The 19,781-nt window shown below is 39.3% G+C and overlaps 1 protein-coding gene across 2 annotated transcripts; it reads right to left on the bottom strand.

Annotated features, from left to right (window-relative positions):
- Positions 1-5,516: 5,516 nt before the first annotated feature.
- Positions 5,517-8,895, bottom strand: LOC117543588 (beta-1,4-galactosyltransferase 1-like). 2 transcript variants are annotated; one of them, XR_004568580.1, is made up of 3 exons: positions 8,518-8,895; positions 6,695-7,475; positions 5,517-6,368 (listed from the first exon to the last, which is right to left on the bottom strand). XR_004568580.1 is itself a non-coding variant. In XM_034211942.1 (2 exons), exons 1-2 carry the CDS (start codon positions 8,893-8,895, stop codon positions 6,807-6,809), a joined length of 1,047 nt encoding a protein of 348 aa, XP_034067833.1. In that variant the 3' UTR covers positions 6,645-6,806. The 2 variants fall into 2 exon arrangements, 1 of the variants encoding a protein (XP_034067833.1); XM_034211942.1 differs by lacking the exon at positions 5,517-6,368 and having other exon boundaries at positions 6,645-7,475.
- Positions 8,896-19,781: the final 10,886 nt, after the last annotated feature.

Below are 19,781 nucleotides of genomic sequence, written 5' to 3'. Positions count from 1 at the left end.
ATTCCTTATGGGTTGAAATCAAATTAACATTAGAACTAAAGTCAGTCAAAATTGGACTTTGCACGGATCAGAATCTAATCAATACACCATTTTCCCAGCTCTGTAATGAAAAGGATAAGAAGATTAGGTACATTACAGGAGTGTTAAAACACCCAAACATGCACACTTATCTTATTCTAGTATAGATTAGAGGACAAGGTCTAATGTTGTGAACAAAATGATCAAGTCAAAGTTATTTTGTTTATTGTTATGTACCTAATTTAATTTAATAATTAATCTTGAATTACTAATAACTTTAAAGAAGGCAACAATTTACAATTTGGATGAAGTGATTATTCATCCAAAGTGTGTGTGTGTGTGTGTGTGTGTGCTTGTCTGCCCAAGGTTTAAAACATTTGGGACAGCACAGCAGTGAGAATGTTATGAGAACCAATCTGTTGTTTATACTAAACTCGAAGGAAGCTAGACTGGAACATTTTAAATAAATCAAAACACTTGCACATTAATTAAATACATTTCACATTTAGCTCGAGCTGGGTTCAATACTTTTCTTTATGGTATTTAAAATTGGGCTCGAGTAGAACCCCTGGATTTGGCTTGCAACACAAAGTGATACTGATCTCTGTAGGACTTGGGAGTGTTATGATTCAAAGTGCCTGTGAAAGAGAGGCCCTTGGAAAACAACACCTATTTTGTAACTGTAATTACTTATTTTAAAGAAATTGCAACATTATACTTTTAAAGAATTGCTCAATTAATTTAACACATTTATTATGCACACAATAAAAACTTCAACACATATATTGATCCTGGCTTAACCAGCAACCTTTACTCTGTTGTTCATAAGCTCGGTTTCAGACAACTTGTCAGTAGTTTAACAACTATTTTAATTGTAGTAATGTCTATAGAGACCAATTGGTTGATACTAGAAATAATTTGAAGCAGTTTAATAAAGAATGTTAAACAATTTTTAAAACTGTAATTGAACTTCAACTTATATTAATTATCCGATTCCAGTGGCCAGTTGGAACAGAATAATTAACACAGTTTCCATTTTGCTGCAACAGCGCAAAAGGTTTCAACAACAATTAGTATTATGTCTGAGTTTGGTTCTGTCTTATCTGCTTTGTTTCGGAATGTGTTCAATACATTACGTTTTTATTCATTATTACTATACAATACATAGATTAAGAATAAATGAAACAACTAATACAACATTGACCTACAAAAACAGATTTTGCAACCCTGATCTCCTCAGGCAAGTCTCTGAGGGTCTCGGGGCGCAGGACGGGCATAGGGTTTATACAAGGTCACAAAGATATCTTAACATACCAGCAATACCATTTAAGAATGGATTCTTAAAGCAATATAATCTTCTTTTCTTCTTACACCTAGAGCTCACCCTCAACAGTGTGCTTCTTGTTTACATTTTCCCCTGCACTCAGAGGCAGGACATAAAAACACTTTTTATTTTTCTCAGGTCATTTACTTTTGGTGAGATAACTAAAGTTTAGTTCATTATTACCCTGTCTATGGACTGATTCATTATTAGTTGTTACAAAACATACACAAGACGGCGGGACAAACCAATATAGACTCCCCATACAAACAATCAGACAAACAAAACATGAACTCGTAATAAACACCAGCGCGACAGCAAAGCTCATTCAGCTCAATTTAGTCCGAATTATGAGGTTTCAGAGGGGGTAGGGAATTATAGAAATGGAGCACCTACTCGCGCGTCCACCCTTGTACAAGTGCTTTATCGGTGCCTGAAAGCCGTCCAAGAGCGATAACTAGCTTATCCTCTTGCGACAACCACTAGGCTATCTGTTTCTAGTGGCGCTGTGCCCCCCCGATCGGAGCCCACAGACTTTTCCCTGCCCTTTCTCTCCAAACAACAGCTCAGTTGACTGTAGTCCGTACGACCAGCCTATATACACTTGCTATCGAGTTCACCTCAAGGTGAAACACAGTTTGCCTATGCTTGCTTGCCACTACACACCTCTGATCAATTAGCCTATAATGTTATGTATGCACTCCTGACCGCCACCTGCTCCAGAGAACCGTGGCGCATCGGGTGATGCACGCACTTCGCGCTGGCCCGTCTAACCATGAGAAAAGCGGTCCTAAACAACGAGTGCTTTTAGACCGTCCCGTTTGAAGGACGGCGGTGCCGTGAGTTAAAGCCTATACAAAAACTGTGATTTTCTTCCTCTCAGCCTGCACTGCTCCAGCCCCACACACACACGGTGAGGTTTCTTTTACACACACACACACGCAAGGCTGCAGCTGGAGCCGTGTTTTTACAGAGAGGTGATAGCAGTAAATATCTCTGGCTGCTTATTTTCAACTGCTATGTTTGGCCGCTAAGACCCTCAAAATCCGGCGATTTGTCCAGTACAAATCTTTTGCATTGCTTTCAATTCACACAGAAGCTCCACCTCACTGATGCCCTTTCTTTAAGGTCTCTTTAAACATGAGCTGTGCATGCTTGTATGGCACTTCCGTCCCGAATCAGCATACACAGAGGAAGTCAGCCAGGACTGAGTCCCCACTGGCAGGGGCGGACTGGCCATCTGTAGAATCTGGAGAACCACAGAACGGCCTGTCGTCAAGGGCCGTTGACGGCCGGCCCTTTAAAAAAAAAAAAAATAGTTTAACGTCATCATTTAAGTTGCGCTGACGGGCGACAGAGGGCGACTGCGGCCACTAATGCAGTTGTGTGATTCTTATGTCAAATAATCACACACAAAGAAGAAAAAAGACCGGCCACACGAAGAGAAGGGATTAGACACCGCGGCAGACAGGGAGAATGAAAAAACATGGATACAAATCTAAGAAAACGAAAAGAAAAAGGTGGGGCTGAGAAGGCAAGAGAAAAAAGGTGAAGTCACTCGCAGGTGAAGCTGCTGAAGCATATACATGTCGCAAATTGACAAACCTTTTTGGCAGCAGCGCTGCTACGAGCACTATCATCAGCAGCTTAAAACAAATGCAAGATGATGAAGAGAATGATGAGGGCGTGAGTTCAGATATACAGCCAGCCTCCTGCGTTCATGATGAGGGACAGAGTTGAGCTGCTGGAAGAACCAGCTCAACCGGCACATACAAGTGCAGAGCAAGAGCAAGAGGTGGGTGAGAATTATCCCTTGAACTCAGTGGCGTTTTCTCCTGGAGGCCAAGGGAAGCCAGCTTCCCCTGTTTTTTATGGATTGTAGTTATAATATTAATAAATAAATAAAAACACTTCGTTTAGTTTCGGTAATTATTCTGCCGGCCCGTCTCTCCCCCATTCTCATTGAGTATTTTACAAAGAGTGAAACAGCGCCCCTTTAGATGTTATGGTGAAACAGTAGATTGCACTCTCTGTTGCGAGAGGAGGCCAGCCGAAATTGGCTTCCCTTGGTGAACAAAAAATTGAGGAATTGACCAATCAGATGAGGCTCACGCCTCACAATCCAATCAAATCGCATCAACTTCAGTTCATACTGTATCACCGCCCTTAGAAAGTAGCAAGCAACTGAAGCAAGTGCAATTATGGAGGGTGGAGATTTGGAATATTTCATCAAAAATAATTTTACTAAACTTCCGCTACAGCCGCAACTAAAAACGAAATCTGATGACAGGGCAATGCCCAAACTGGAGCTGTGTACAGAGAGGGAAAAAGGAGCGAATCTGACATAAAACTTTAAATAATAAACAGCGGATTTCTAACATTTGACATTTCATGTGGCCGGACTGGGTCAGTTTCCAGGGCTGAATTTTAGTCCCAGTCCGCCCCTGGTCCCCAGACACTGATTCCCTGGGTTTAACTATCCCCAAATGTTCATTAACCAAAAGGAAACGCAGCCGATCAGTTTCACAGGTAATTTTAGGATACCGTCAATCACAGATTCTGATAAGGCAATGTCCAAAGTAGATTTGAAAATCACACTTACCAGAATCTGAAGATCTGTTGGCATCCTGCCGACAACGCCAATTTGTAGAGGAAACTTCTGTGTAGCTATGCAGTGGGAGTCACCGACTCAGGAAGGAGACACGGTAGGAGCAGTAGCTTTGATGTCAAACACATGATGGTTTATTTGGAGTTACGGCCGGAGGATTCACATCACAAGTCCAAGAGTCAGAGGTTCTGACTTCACGGTAGAGTTGCCACGTCAATTCTGGAGAGCCTCTCTCTTGCCAGCCCATCTAACTGGTTTCGCAGAGAGTAAACAACATATTTGAGAAGATAGCCTAAACAGTGTGGGAACACTGAGCTACTTGCGTCGGACACCTATGACCTCGAAGATTTCACCTTGGAGTCCACAAATACAGAGAAGGAAGTGTCCCAGTGTACCCACAACACAGACCATCTGTGACCCAGTATTGACCGGTCACAGAATGGGAACAATAACATTATTGGCTAAGCAGCCTGTGTCCTTAAAGAAGGTAAACAGACATCAAGGTTTGTCCTGTATGTTACAAATTGGCGTCTATGATAATTATTTCCATAACACACAGGACAATGGCTTTGTTCTAAATATTGAATTTTCATTTCATTTTCGCTGAAACCCTTGCGAACCACACAACTGCTACATAACCTGACAATCCAAATGAATTCCCTTAGTGAAAATGTGAATGTTATTATAAACAGCTCAACATAATGAACATCATAACAAGTGTGCATGCCCTCCAAAGTGTGTGCTGCATCTTTCATTACATATAATTATAATGTCAACACATTTCACATAATTGCATTAGCTTAGTTAAAACCAACAATATTAAGTTTAAATAAAAAAATAGGTTCAACCTTATATTATTGATTCAGCTAACCTAATACAATTACGTGTATCTGTTGACATAATACATTTAATTAAAGTCAACAATTATGTTTGTTCAGTGTACGTCGTGCATCTGCCCTTCAATACAAAGTATATCAACGTTTCAAACAGGTCACTCCAGCTCTTTAGGCTGAAGAGATAAATACTTAACTTCTCTCACTGGTGCCGAAACTTCTTTCCTTGGAGGGCCACACCTGAAACATAGTGTGGGCCACATGGCTAAAGCAAACACCTATTGTTAAAAAGCAAACTACTAGGAATATGTTCACTGCCTCGCCCTTCTTCTCTTACATCACTCGCCAAAAACTGCATTCCTCAGAAAAGTGTCCCTCTGCCTGCTCTGCGTTTAAAATGGGCTAAGATTAGGAAAACTATTTAACAATTAGGCATGCTATGAATTCAAAGAGCATTTCAAAATTGGATAAACAACAATTTAAAGGATCATTTTGATCAAACTTGCTCTAGAGACTGAAATGAACCCAATTCATCGTGGGGTAATTTTTATTGTTCACAAAGAGTGACTTTGATGTATTTAATCTCAAAACAAGTTAGGCTATATCAAAGTCTCAGTTATTTAAAAGAAAATCATAAGTGCGGAAAAACTACACACTTTGAGCAGTATTCTTTTTAAAATTGCTGTAAGGGTGTTTGCTTATAATACAAGCTCAATTGCCACAAATGTCCTCACAGTTGTTTTTTTAAATCTTTATAAAAGTTTCCGAAACATTGCTAGAGTTCACAAAACAAAGGCACAATCATCACATCAAAAGCAGTAAACCCATCTTTCCAATATAAAGATAAATCAATCTGTTCATCCCCACCACTATAACATGTATTTACCCATTTTTGATTTCATCACACTTTCAAGTATTCACAGGACACAACTACACAGCAAACTGAAGTACAAAAACAATAAATTGTTTGCTTACAGTTAAGACAAATGTGTCAGTACAAAATCATCCCATTTACAAAGTATTGTGTTGAATGATGAATAAAATACCCTTCACCCGATCATTTGCCAACACATAATGGTGACAGTGTACATCATTACTAAAGGTCATAATGGTAGTAAATTAAAGTTAAGTTAATCGTTTTTTACTCTTTCCGAACAATATCATGATCATTTTATTTACTTAGTATTAGTAATGTATAATGTGGGTTATTTTATCATTACTTTGTGCAAGAGGAAGTATATGATAAACTGTATTTTACCTGATAAAAGACAATAAAAATTACATTCTGATACCATTTGTAAACTATTAAGATTGCACACATTATAACATCAATACCAAATACTCCATTAAGTATATAAAATAGTAATATTGTGTCCAACTCTTCTTAAAAAAACGATTTACTTTAATCCACTGTCAGTACCTTCACATTTTTCTATTCAAAGTTAGATTGTCATATGCAAATTGTACACACACACACACACACACACACACACACACACACACACACACACACACACACACACACACACACACACACACACACACACACACACACACACACACACACACACACACACACACACACACATACCATGTATACATCACTTCAGGGGACATCACATTGACTTACATACATTTCCTGGAGACTTATCCTAACCTTAACCATAACCAACACATGCCTAACCCTAACCCTTAACCTAACCCTAAACCTAACCCTAACCCTAACCCTAACCCTAACCCTAAACCTAACCCTAAACCTAACCCTAACCCTAACCCTAAACCTAACCAAATCTTCACCCTAAAATTAATGATTCCCCTTATGTGGACCTCCATTTTGTCCCCATAAGGGAGGCGAGTCCCCACACATGACTGTGTAAACAGATGTAGGTCCCCACAAGTATAGTAATGCTAGGCCACACACACACACACACACACACACACACACACACACACACACACACACACACACACACAGCGATAATTCAAAAGTCAACAGCATTTCCAGTTTCGCAGGTTCCTCTTTCCTTTAGCTTGACGGAGCATCAATATCCACAGTGATAAATGTGAACAGAACATCCTTCACAATCTCCTTGACTGTGTATTTGAGGGTATTAAGCCCATCTTTATCCATGTTATTAAGAGTGTGGCTCAGTTTACCCGGATTCTTTGGATTAACCTCATTGTGCAAGTCTCTCTGATGTTTGATCATCCTGTACTTTCCCAACACAGAGTCCGGTCGAGAGATGGACATCCCACGGTAGTCAATTCTCTTATAGATGTCATCGTCCTCACCCCCCCAGCCCCAGTAAGTGTTTGGGAAGCCATTGATCTTCAAGTATTGCTTCTTGGACAATGAAGAAACCCCGCCAAAGAAGGTGTTGTAGGGTAACCTGAAATTAAATTTGTCCATAGCTACGGCCAAGTGTCTTGGATTTTCAAAACATCTATAGAGGTTACGGTCATCGATGGGAATCAAATCTATATCAGAGAAGACGAAGCAATCATAATCATATTCCTTCAGCGCTTCCACATAGCCGGCATTCATCAGTTTAGCCCGGTTGAACACTCCGTCTCCGTCCTGGTTGATAACATACACTGTGTAGTCCAACTGCTGTCGTATCAGTATGGGATGGAGATAAAACAGCCAGTGCTTCAGGTGCTCATGCCGATTTCTGAATGCAATGATGATGGCCACCTACACAAGTGAAATAAAGAAGTTTGCATTAATATGAATGTAGGGAAATCTTATATTAAAGGTCCCCTATTATACTGTTTTCCATCAATATATTATAGATCTCGGATATATACCTTGGTTGGTGATTGGCTAATGATTACACAAGCCAAAAAATCGTTATGACGTGGCCAAAATCTGATCAGCTCATTTTCAGACAGGTTTTTATGGAAATGGATCAGGACAAAAAGAGAGAGAATCTTTTTTCCTGAAACTTTCAGAGTCTCTTTCCACAGAAGGATTTTGCATATAGTGACGGTGACCTTTAAACTTATAATTGTCTGTAAAATCGGCTAAACTCGTTACTGTGAAAACATACAGTCTATGTACATATACGTGCTGCTCGTACATCCTGCTCTACGTGGCAGAAGTTCAGATGTATACGTCGAGCTGGCGGCACCAACTGACATGACAGATATGTACCAGGGCTTTGATCTGCTTCATTTTGAGTTGCTACACTCATTTTTGCCACTATGGATTAATACAATACACAATCATGAAACTGTGAAAAGTCCTCAGAAGGGGCAGCTCTTCTTTATTCTCTCATGATGGCTAGCATGCTCATTTCAGGAGACATTTACACAATACTTAACTAACATCAAAACTGTTACTTCTATGCATTCAGTTTATAATCTTTGTTCATTTTTTGAGCATTTCATGATTAGATTCTGACCATATCTTACATAATGTAGTTTAATGCAGTGAGTTTGCTATAGGAAGCCCATATGACAGGTCTAGTTAAAGTGACGCTTAAAAATAAATATATTTTATCACATTAACATAACAAGAAAATACTTGGAATGCCCCAAAATGGTAGGCATCACCTTAGTGAAAGTAAGGACATAAAAGTTGGTGATTTAGTCAGAATTCTCACATAAATATGATGTATATTACACACTTCAATTAAGTTTTGACACCTCTTTTTTTGAAAATAGATTCCAAGTATCTAATAATACAGAAAACTGATCCAATATGTGTTCATTTGTCTCTGCATTTATTCTCATACCTTCTGCAGGGCGATGCAGTCTGGAGGCTTGTATCGTCCTCCCTCCTTCAGAACGGGACCCATATCCTTTCTGATATCATCCAAGGATCTTTTGCTATTAAACTCCACAAAGAGGGGACCCACAAGATGCGGGGAGGTGTCAGGGCAAGGTTCCAAACCCTTCCTTGGAGTGGGTGCCATCACTGTCTTTTCTTTGGTGAGATTAAGGGATCCATTCTGTGGTTCTTTGGTCCATTGAGGAACTGTCTTGTTTACCTTATCATCTGATTGTTTAAACTGAGTTAAAGTGCTGTCGTTTATAAAGTATAGAAGCACCACAAAACATGCCAGAGTGAAAAAAGCAAAGAAGCACAGGACTTGAAAGAGTTTTTTCAGCATGTTGCTACCCCTGAAGTTGAGTCCTGAACACTCACCGGCTCTCTAACAGCACAGCACTATACTCTTTCTTTACACTTTGCAAGTCAAAGGTCTTCCTAACAAAGAGCAGACAGACAGGGTTTATGTTTATATACCTGGGAGTGGGAGCAGCTTTCTTGTTCACGTCACCGGACCAGGTTGGCAACACCTCGTCAATAATGAGTGATACTCATTTTTACACACTTGTATCTGTTTTTAAAACAATTGTATGACTTGTTAATTGAAAGTGTATTGCTGTGTTTTCTGTCTACAATATAATTATATTAAATTTAAATATACTCTTGTAATTTGTAGGGCATTATCCTACCTTTAGACCTAATTCATATGAAACACAAACAAAAAACACATATATGTAATAAAACAATAAAGACTTAATTATTGGCCAATTAAATCATAATTACTTCTTTAGATATTAGAGCAATAACTATACTTCCTGTAAATTGTCATACAGGGCCCTCTAGTGGTGAGCGAGTGACAATGCTGAGTGTCCTGAGAGTCCTGAGTGTCCAGTGTGAAACTTGACACACTTGAAGTTTACCTACAACTGACAAGTCCTCAAACAAACTTATAAAAGCTCTCACAATGACAGACTTCTCCTCAGAGTAAACAGACGTCCCAGGAAACAAAACGTGTCCAAACTTGCCTCCTGTAGCGCGTAAACTTTCTGTTTTCTTGTAGAAAACGGACAGGATGGTCTCCTTTCAATGTCGAACAAGATTTTGTATATTTCCCTCTGCTGTTAATCTGTACCGTCACTGATAAGAATCCTACACGTTAGTTGACTTCCTTTTGCACACAACCCAATAGCAGGGTCAGTAAGGGGAGTGCCAATATGAATGACAAACAAAAGGGAAGGGTTTCACTTACAATGAACCCACCCAGCTTTCTGAAGCAGGAACTATGCCTTTACAGGTGCTGAACAGATGTTTCATTTTAGCTCTGTATTCATTTAACAAAGGGTAGTTTTATGATGTTTTAATCTCACAATTGTTAACAACACTCACAGTTATTTTACAGGTTATGATTAGTTGAAAGAAACCACAAGACACTTGTATCAGCTTTCACATTCAAATGTACAGGTTTTTACATAATTTGTTAGCTGGGTTTTCTAAGTAAAGAGCTGGATGATATGATGGTAATATGGCTTTTGTTTAATGTGCCAGTGTTTAAAATTCATTACATTTGAATAAAAACAGTAATATAAAAAGTATATGTTTCTGCTTTTAGGGTGGGAAAATGAAAGCAGCATATCCAGTATGGAAATTCACAACGTTTATGTGACATTAACACCAAAACTTTCCACTGAAAACAAGGAAGCCAGTGTTTAAATCATGTGACCATATCACCCATAACTGATTAACAGAGACCACATTCATTTCAAAGCAGGAACATTTTTCAACTGATAATCTATCAAAAACACACGAAGCACTGCTGTTTGGAGTAGGTCTAATGCTTGAGTGTGTGAATGTGGTTAATCCAAAGAGTAGAGAGGACATGTGATGGAGAGGAAGTGGTTGCCTGGTTCCTTATGTAACTGACTGGTTGAACAACTATGCAATAACAGCACAGTTAAAGTCATTACTGAAACCCGTTACATCAAAATGTTGAGAGCTATTGAGGGAGAATGTAAATGCATCAAATAAATCAGGATTTTAAAACTTGTTTTAGAAAACAATGAAATAACATGAGATTAGACAATGTATGGGACATTTATTTTCATCATTAGGATCTAAATCATTAAATGTTATAGAAACATGGTTATTGAAAAGTAAAAGAAGTGTACATTTTTTATTTTAAACTGTAGCAATAGTGACCCCTGGTAGTATTTTAAAGCATTGCTTCTTAAAACGGAATACTCTCCAGTAAAAAAGACCTCTTGAGAATATAATACCACGCATGCCTTCATGTGCTTGCCTGCCTTAGATGGCACATACTGTCCCTGTTACTAAATACAGCTTGAACTAGTTCATAGTGATTGCTGTTTTTTTGTTGTCATTTCCTATTTTATAATTCTTGATTAAAACAATATATTCATTTTAGTTTGTGTTGTTTGGATATGTTGTGTTTGAGTGTTTATAGAATTTTTGGAAATTATGTTTAAACACCTTTTATTTTGATGCTAATGTGGCTCTGGTTGAGTTGTTTAAACGACAATTGGCACCTTGGGTAGGCTTTGTTTAAAGTTGTTTGTCCAAGCTTACACTGTGCCCACTGACCTCTTCTAACATGTATATTTTTAGTTAAAGGGTCATGGCCATTTCTACTGATCATAATTCCATTGTTGAGGTAAACTAAAATAGATTTATACTGTGCAATTTTCCAAACTCACATTGGTTTCTCACACAGCATCTCTGTAAAGTATGTATTCACCGGTATTCACTCTCTGTCCTAAACAGCTTGTTGGAGCTCCTGACCCCCCCCCCCCACTGTGAGCCCAGTGTGCTCTGATTGGTCGGTGACGTTGAGAGGCTCGTTGCTGCGATCTTCTGCGAGGAGCGGACAGGCTTCCGGGTCGGCGATACAGCGAGAACAAGCAAAACTCATTCTGAGCACACACAAACACTCACAGCCGAAGTAAAAACAATAAGTGTGACTTGATATTGAGTAAGAAAAAGGTTTATAACGCTGTGAGAATGGGTCTGCGGAGAGCATTTCTCCGCGATCCCAACTTAGCAGCCCGAAAAACGTTTACCCATTTAAACAGTCGTGGTAGATACCTTGTTTGTTTTAAACATCATAAATACACAAACAACAATTAATACTTACAGGTTGTGTACCCGAATCTCCCGCTGGTCCAAACAAAGAACAGCATCTTCTTCAGTGCCCTACGCTGTACATATCCGGCATGAATCGCTGAAAGGTTTGGGAAGCTTTGTTTCGTGAAATGCTGGCAGAGGGTGTGGCCTCTGGGTATTCACACGTCACAGTACCCAGGAAGTAAACAATGGAAAATGAGAAATCTCCAACGAGGCGTTTTGGGGCAGCTTAGACTGTGTTAGAGTTTTACTCGCTACATGGTGTACTTTGAGGGTTTTTAACTCTGCAGACCGTTTACATGCATAAAAACCTTCATAACACACAAGGGGACGGGTAATAACCGGAAAAGCATGACATGGGCCCTTTCAGTCGATATTTTGTGACCAAACAACAAAGGAGAAACACTGGGAATGTTCGGCTTCAGCACCATAAAGACACAACTAGTTTGCCCTTTTGTCCTCCAAGGCTAATTGGGGCTAACAATGTATTCCCATGGTACAGATTATTTTCAGTGTTACTGACAAAAAATAAGCAAATGTTCCCACATTCCGTTACAATTTCCCAGGGCTTTAATAGAGATGTTCCATTGTCCCCGGTTCGCCTGTTTAAACCATTTACTTTAGTTCATCATGTTCACCATGGGGACTCCTTTCTGTTTTCATTACTGCTTCAGCTCTGTGATATACATGGATGATATGTTGATGTTGGCACTCGACTCAGTTCTCAGGGTTGCAAAATATCCTGAAGTGCCAACCAAGACGTGAATGTTTGCTTAAATCATAATTCTGTCTAGAAGTATTCTAAAAGCAACCATTAAGGCTGATCTTTTAAACTATCAAAAATTATAAAAACACATGGGTACATTTCCAGTCTCAGACATTTTATCAGTAGTCTGTGGTAATAGATGTTGGAAGGGATTGTGAGGAGGAACTGTTTAATAATTTAAACATTACACATTTGAGTTAAAATAAGGTGGAAAAATGTGCCGTATCTACCGGTAGATGCCAAGTTCACAGTATATTTTATTATAATTATTACATAAAAGTATTGTATATCACCACTAGAGGGTAGTCATGCATCACCGATAAAAAGAGAGACACACTGCAAAAAGGGAAGTTTCCACACACACGCACGCACGCACGCACACACATCCACCCCCCCTACACACACACACACACACACACACACACACACACACACACACACACACACACACACACACACACACACACACACACACACACACACACACACACACACACACACACACACCACACACACACACACACACATATTACATGCAACCTCATGTGCATTAATGTGTTTCTGCATGTAACTACATGTTTAAATGTAAAGATTCAAAGGCTTTTTTGTCAGTAGTAACATATAATAAAGACATAGAAAGAAAAAGGACATTTAATATTCAAGTGACAAAACGGGGCAAGTAAAAATGCATTCAATTGTGTCTCTTTCTCAGAGAATTCTGCTTCCTGTTCTGAACCACATTCTTTGGATAAATATATAAATGTGCTGCTTTTTGCAGAGAAACCTGATCCTGAGGCCTCTGAAGCTGGAATCCAGCTTTCCTGTTTTCTCTTCTGCTTATTCTTGCTGCTTCCACCAACTTCAATTTAAGTACAGGAATGATGCTTATCAATGCATATTTGTAACCAGAGGAGAAGGCCTGTTGGATCCAATCTAAACTGAGGTAGCAACACCGGTAAACCCCTGCTGATGGGGCATCCCTTTGAAAGTGGCTGGTGTGCTGTTTTTGGCTCCACATATACTTAGAATGCATGCTTGTGGTCAGAGTGACATTTATGGGAAAACCTTCACAATTTCCTAATTAAGTAGAAGAAAAGAATGTTAAAACAAGTGTTTTCATTTACTCTCTGTTGAGAAGTTTATACAACTGATCCAAGATCTTTCTTATTAATTCTTTGGTTTTGGTACAGAGCATTTTTTAGTATTTCTCTATTGCCATTATGAGTGGGATTTAGTGGATCAGTGCATCATAGTATGATCATTTAAATAACACAACACCACATACGTGCATATGCTGTTCATTTCTGCAAATACAGGATTTTCTCACACTGTCATATGGGACACACTCAATCTATTTGATACGGAAATGATCGTAAAAACTCTGGGCTTTAGATTCGGTCAAGGGTGCCAAGAATGGAACAACAAGACAAGACACAAGGGATTATCTCACAATATGTATATCCAGCTTTTCCCCCAGATTTCTGTAGCGTAAAATGCCCTCAGAGAATATGCAAAGCTCGCATGATACAGTACAACATACTCCTGCACTCCTGAAAGTATGAATATAATTACATGCATGCATTTAGTGCAGTCATGTATACAGATGTGAACACACACACACACAGAACACACACACACGCACACACGCACGCACGCACGCACGCACGCACACACACACACGCACATTTATACTGAACCACAGCTCTTAAAAACAGCCCCAGTTACAGCAAACAGAAACTCAGCAGTTTTAGTGAAACATGATGCCCGAACCATAAAAGTGTGTTTGTGTTTGGTGTGTGTGTGCGTGTCTTTGTGTGTGTGTGGTTTTGAGTGGTCTCAGCTGTGTGGGACGCACTGCAATGACAGCCAATCAGAGCTAATTCAGAATCAGAGTGGTTTTGACGGCTCCATGGTATACCCGGGGGAACAAAGCAGCAGTTTGTTGTGTGTGTGTTTCTCTATATGTGTGTGTGTGTGTGAGAGTGTGTATGTTTGCACACCTCTCAACCTTGCTCTGGACTCCACCTGCTTCTCATTGATTCAAATGGTCTGACAAAATCTGTTTTATGATGTATTCAGCAGTTGTGTTTCAAAGCTTTTATTCCATACTCCCAAAATGGCAGCAGGTTATACATGTATTTGAAGTGAAAATGATCAAATAAATAAATTAAATGTGTCCTTTTTAGATGCCTTTTACAACCTAAAAGATATAACAGAGTTTTTTAGCTTTAATGTCAAAGTTATATTGATCATGATCAGCAGAGTTGAATGTTGTTTAAATGAACTCTTATTTCAATGCTGGATTAACTTGATTTATTTTCCCATGTGGAAAAAACCTCCAATTTTTTCCATTTGCAACCTGATTATACATTTCAATAATAGTGATTATAATATTGTGTGTATACTTTTAATTTTGAACATAACTAATCATGTGTTTAAGATGAAACTTGTATGTCCAACACTGGGTCAAATAAACCATATTTTTCTTAGGGTAAAACGCCCAACAGTAATATGGAAATAATACTGACACTGGCACAAAACTGATTGGTTACTGGGTAAATTAGACTTGTGCTGTCTTAACAACCTTTGATCTTGTGGTAGTTATACTGTATTACCTTATTCATTGGACATATCATCTTGTCAGTGCTGCATGACCTTAAGTAGGAAAATCAAATAAATTCTATTTTGGTGCACTTAAACAAGTCATGCACATGATTGAGTTTAAAGGCTACATTTATCTTCACTGGTGGTCCGACCAGCAAAGTACCTCCCAAAGAAATATTTGGACATGAGCATTAGACCTCAACCCTCATAATAAAAATTGGAAACACAAGAAGGAAAATATATGTAACTGGGAAGATGACTACTGTTTTAGAGGCTGACTTGTAAATCACATATGTGTAACAGATGAATATACCTTGGTACACATTTTGGTCAGAGACACACCTCTGGATTATGTTTCCCATTGGCAACTTTACTAGAATATTTTCATGATTAGTGCCTTGCTCAAGAGAAGCATTCCCTTCCACTCTCCTGTCCAGGTTTTAATCGAACAGTTATGTGGTCACAACCCGAGCCTTCAGGCCACAGCTAATTGTGATGTTTAAGAGAAAGCTTAGTTTTAGGTCTTTAAAAGTTGGAGAAACATCAACGTGAAGTCACAAGACTGGGGCGAGGGAAGGAGAAACGACGAGCACCATCCTCTGCTCCCCTTATCATCCATCGCTCTGGTTTTCTTCGTGACGTGAAGCCGGCGTTCTCCCAATAGGCCCCGGGGCGATGTGTCAGGAGCAAGTGTAGAGCGAAGGAGAAGTGCTCAATTAGGGCCCATTGACGTATGGTCTTCACGCCTAACTATCTTCTTCTCCCATCCCTGATAGGTAGCTCTGTAGAGCCTCAGTCTGCCTCAACTTGTTCGCACAGTCACACACTTGCTTCCTCAAACACCCACACACTGGCTGTCTCGCTCGCTCACACACTCGTTCACTCATTTTCTCTCTTCATTAGCACAGGTCCTTTCTATCTCAGGTAGATAGACTTCCTTCCATGCTCATTTATTCGCCTGCCACCATTTTACACAACGTGATCCTGCCTATTCTGCGCAGCTGAATGAGCATATCTATTCAGCAAGACTGGTCATCTGCTTTGCATTTGATGTAATACTTGCTGTTGACTTGAGGGGCAATGTGTACAAATAACATTGCTAAGATGTTTTTGTCAGCTAGGTGAAAAAAACGTTTTGAAAATACTTGAAGTAAAGTAAAAAAAACAATCACTTTGCTATGGGTAAATACATTTTCTGAATATAAATATCAAATACTTTAAATTGAGCGTATTCTCTAAAATCTCATGTCTGGTGTTGCTAGAATGAAATTATAAAAACTAAATAGAAAATGCTGGGTAGATTAACACTGCCTCATAGAAAGAAAGTTATGTCTTTGTAGCATAAAACACATTATTCCTGTCTGTTTACTTTTGTGTGGCTTCATTTAAAATGATAGTGGCTCTGTCCAGTCTTTGTGCTAATTAGCTAATGCTTTTTAATTAACTACCGTTAGCTTACTATATGGCTTTCCATCTAAACCAAATGGCGAATAAAAAACATTTGGAATTATTCTTGAAATAAGTGCGATGGCCAATATCTTTCCATCTGCTTGTAATTTACTTTGGGTTTACTTCGTTTGACTGTATGCACCAGCCATTTTCAGACCATGACGTCATATCAAAAACGCACAGGTGTAGGTAATTAGTTAATCAAGGCTGCATTTCTCAGGCTTTTCTTAGCGAGATGATTTCCTTCCGTATTAAACAAACGTATACTTTTTAAATACATGCGTTATTATTTTTTACACAACAAATTTAAAGAAGAAGAAAAAGAAGAAGAAGAAGAAGAAGTTTAGGGATCATGCCGGGGTCACAGTCAGGCCGTCGTTGAGACGCATGCTATCTCATGGATAATCATACCAAACAATATCACGCTAAAATAGCTAATAATGGACATAGAAAAAAGCAGAAGAGGCCATAAAATGAGACACAAGCGAACGTTTATAAAAACAGACTGGATGTTTGAGGTTTCAGCAAGAACCACGCAGGAAGACGGACTGCAAAACATTGTTGGCGGCACTTTTTGGAGAAGCTACGAGAGGTGGATTGACGGATCTGTGGAATATCCTGTTGCTGAGAACACCCAGAGAACATGACTTCTAAAAGTTAAGGACTGCCTAATTTCTTTGTTTATGGCTTTATTTTGCTGTGTTGCTGACTACAAATAGCCCCGAGGTGGACTGCTCGTGCAATGTGTTATTCTTATTGTGTTCAAGTTACTTGTTTTGTAATTTCCTCTTGCCCTCTTCACAGCTACCCACAATGCAACGCGGCCATATATTTTTTTATAAAGACGCCATTTTTCTGGAGGTGCACAAAATCCTGGCAATGCTAATATAAACAGCTAGCTTATGTAGCCAGGTAGAGCGCACTAGGTTTTTTTTCTGAATTAACGACCGAAGAAAACGCTGCATGTCTTCGGATTACATCTCTGGACTTGAGGGGTGTGCTCTAGGTCGTTACACCAGCGTAAACTAGAGCTGTGTGGGTTGTTGGATGTACAATTTATGGAATTACGACCCTCAAAAGTGGCCGTCGGGTCGATTTTGGCTGCATCTAACGTCTATCTTCTGGAAACACCAGGTGAATACCCCACTTGTCACAATAATATGATCATGCCAATGCATATATTGGGATTTTAGAGTTGACTATATTGATTAAGGCAATGGACTATGATATTCTGTATGCACCTCGCGTGAAATGGTTGATTACCAGGAAAGTACGGTGTCGCCCTCGGCCAAAACCCCGTATGTGTGTGTGAAAGATCCAGTTTTTGACACATGGCTTTTCTCTGCTTGAGGATCATTGGATTGAAAGTGCATTACTTGTGCTGTAATGGCTTTTCAGTGCAAGTGCAGTGAGCTCATTTGATGTTGTTTCCTCCTGTAGGATTCTGCTTCCTAAACATACATGTTGGAATAATGACAGCAGCATGTTTTCAGGTTATTTTCCTCAGATTCTGACCAGTACTTAAATAATGCATCTTAATAAATGTTATATCTTGTTAAATGTTCCTACATTTATATTAGTCAATGAGCCAGTTGTCACCTACATGTATATGGCTGTTATTTGGAGGGCCCATGCATTACATTGATCCTTTTAAAGGTCTAGCGCCCTGGTGTTGGACGGTGTATGATAGCATTGCAGAATGGTAGTTTTCTATATGCTATCATTACGTTTTCTTTAAATCTCTCCATATGTTTTTTCCCCTTTACACATTGGGCTAAATTGTTATAAAAGGGGGTAATTTACAAATAATACCATGATTGTTTGTATAGTATTATCTTGTCACAGAAAGCATGATATGGTCAAGGATATGGTCGACACTGCAAAGCCAGTATTCATCTGTTCCAGCATCAGTTTTTACACTGTATTGTGCTTTAAGAGGTGCAATATCAGGCTGCATAACCCAGGCCGTCCCTGTAAGGTCATCCATCATGACTTACAGAAGACACAGGCCAGTGGAGCAATCTGTGATGTCATTGCTTCTAAATGTCATTTTGAATGGAGACATGAAGAAAATGGAAGCAGAAAAAAGTAACACTTTTTACATGTTTTATCTTTGTATTTCTGAATGCTAGACTCATTTTGAGTGGCGTCTTTTTAAAATGGTAGTTTATTGGCATAAGTCCCCATTCAACTTTGCAACATGTGCTTGGTGGCTTTTTATTCACAAATAGGTTATGAAACTGATGTCGTCCTTGTTTTATGAGTTAATTGGATGTGTGTAACAACACTAAGGCCGACGCCTAACTTCGATTGTATTGTCCACACATATAAAACCCACGTTGACATTCATGTCAACATTTATTCAAAATCTTTTTCTATTAGACATAAAGCACATCCATGGGGCCTCTTTGCTGCCTGTGATGTGTTGCAATAACTCTGCAGACTCTAAAAGCAACTTTATAATGCATCTCTGAGGAACTGGGTATCTGTCGTAGCTTTGTACGTTACTGTGCTGAATTAATTGTAATAATTAATGGAAAATGTTCCGCGCAGTTAAGAATCTCTGTCAATCTTTGAATCATCTCTGAGCAGAAGAAAGAAGAAATGCAGTCTCTTGGGTCTCTTACCTCGGTACTCCTACTCCTCCTCTTCTCCCCCCCGCTTGTTCTTCTTTTCCCCTTTCCCTACCTCTTTCCTCTTGACATGTGTCACATTTGGGCTGCTGCTGCTCTCGAGGGATAAATGCCAGATTACATGGTGTAGTATTTTTATCCGTAGTACATTAACCGGCGGAGCTTACTGCATCAAAGCTTGGAGGAGATCATCACACACGCACACACTTGCACGCTGACACACACTCTCACATCAAAACTGAAATGGAGTGTAAAGTGCCTGCTTTGATCTCTCCCTTCCTCCTATTCCTAATTACCCTAGTGACACACATACATGCAAACACACACAATGCACAGATGCCCTGGCATGTACTCGCGGCACACAAAGAAAGGAATATATCCTGGGAATCCATAAAATGTAAATCCTTGAAAAAAAAAATGGTGAATTAGATGTCAAATGTTCATCTGCCAAAATCTGAACAAAAGCGGCTTGCAGGGCGCGTGATTACACCTTGCTCATTCCCAAACTATGGCGAGATTAGACCTTCGCTAAAAATGCATCGTGAGCCGATATAGCTGTAATCAGCTTAATCAACATATTATTTCTCACAAAGTCAGTGAAGTACAATCCAATTATTCGCTGCAACTGACATTGTTCTT

This window comes from Gymnodraco acuticeps, unplaced genomic scaffold, assembly GCF_902827175.1.
Source record: "Gymnodraco acuticeps unplaced genomic scaffold, fGymAcu1.1, whole genome shotgun sequence".
In the NCBI taxonomy this organism is placed as follows: domain Eukaryota; kingdom Metazoa; phylum Chordata; class Actinopteri; order Perciformes; family Bathydraconidae; genus Gymnodraco; species Gymnodraco acuticeps.
This window is presented reverse-complemented; position numbering and strand designations above follow the sequence as displayed.

Excerpts from the sequence above, each read along its gene's own strand:
- LOC117543588 (XM_034211942.1), bottom strand. The coding sequence starts at position 8,895 with ATGCTGAAAAAACTCTTTCAAGTCCTGTGCTTCTTTGCTTTTTTCACT. Across the intron at positions 7,476-8,517 it reads ACTGCATCGCCCTGCAGAAG|GTGGCCATCATCATTGCATT; the intron begins GTATGAGAATAA and ends TCACTTGTGTAG.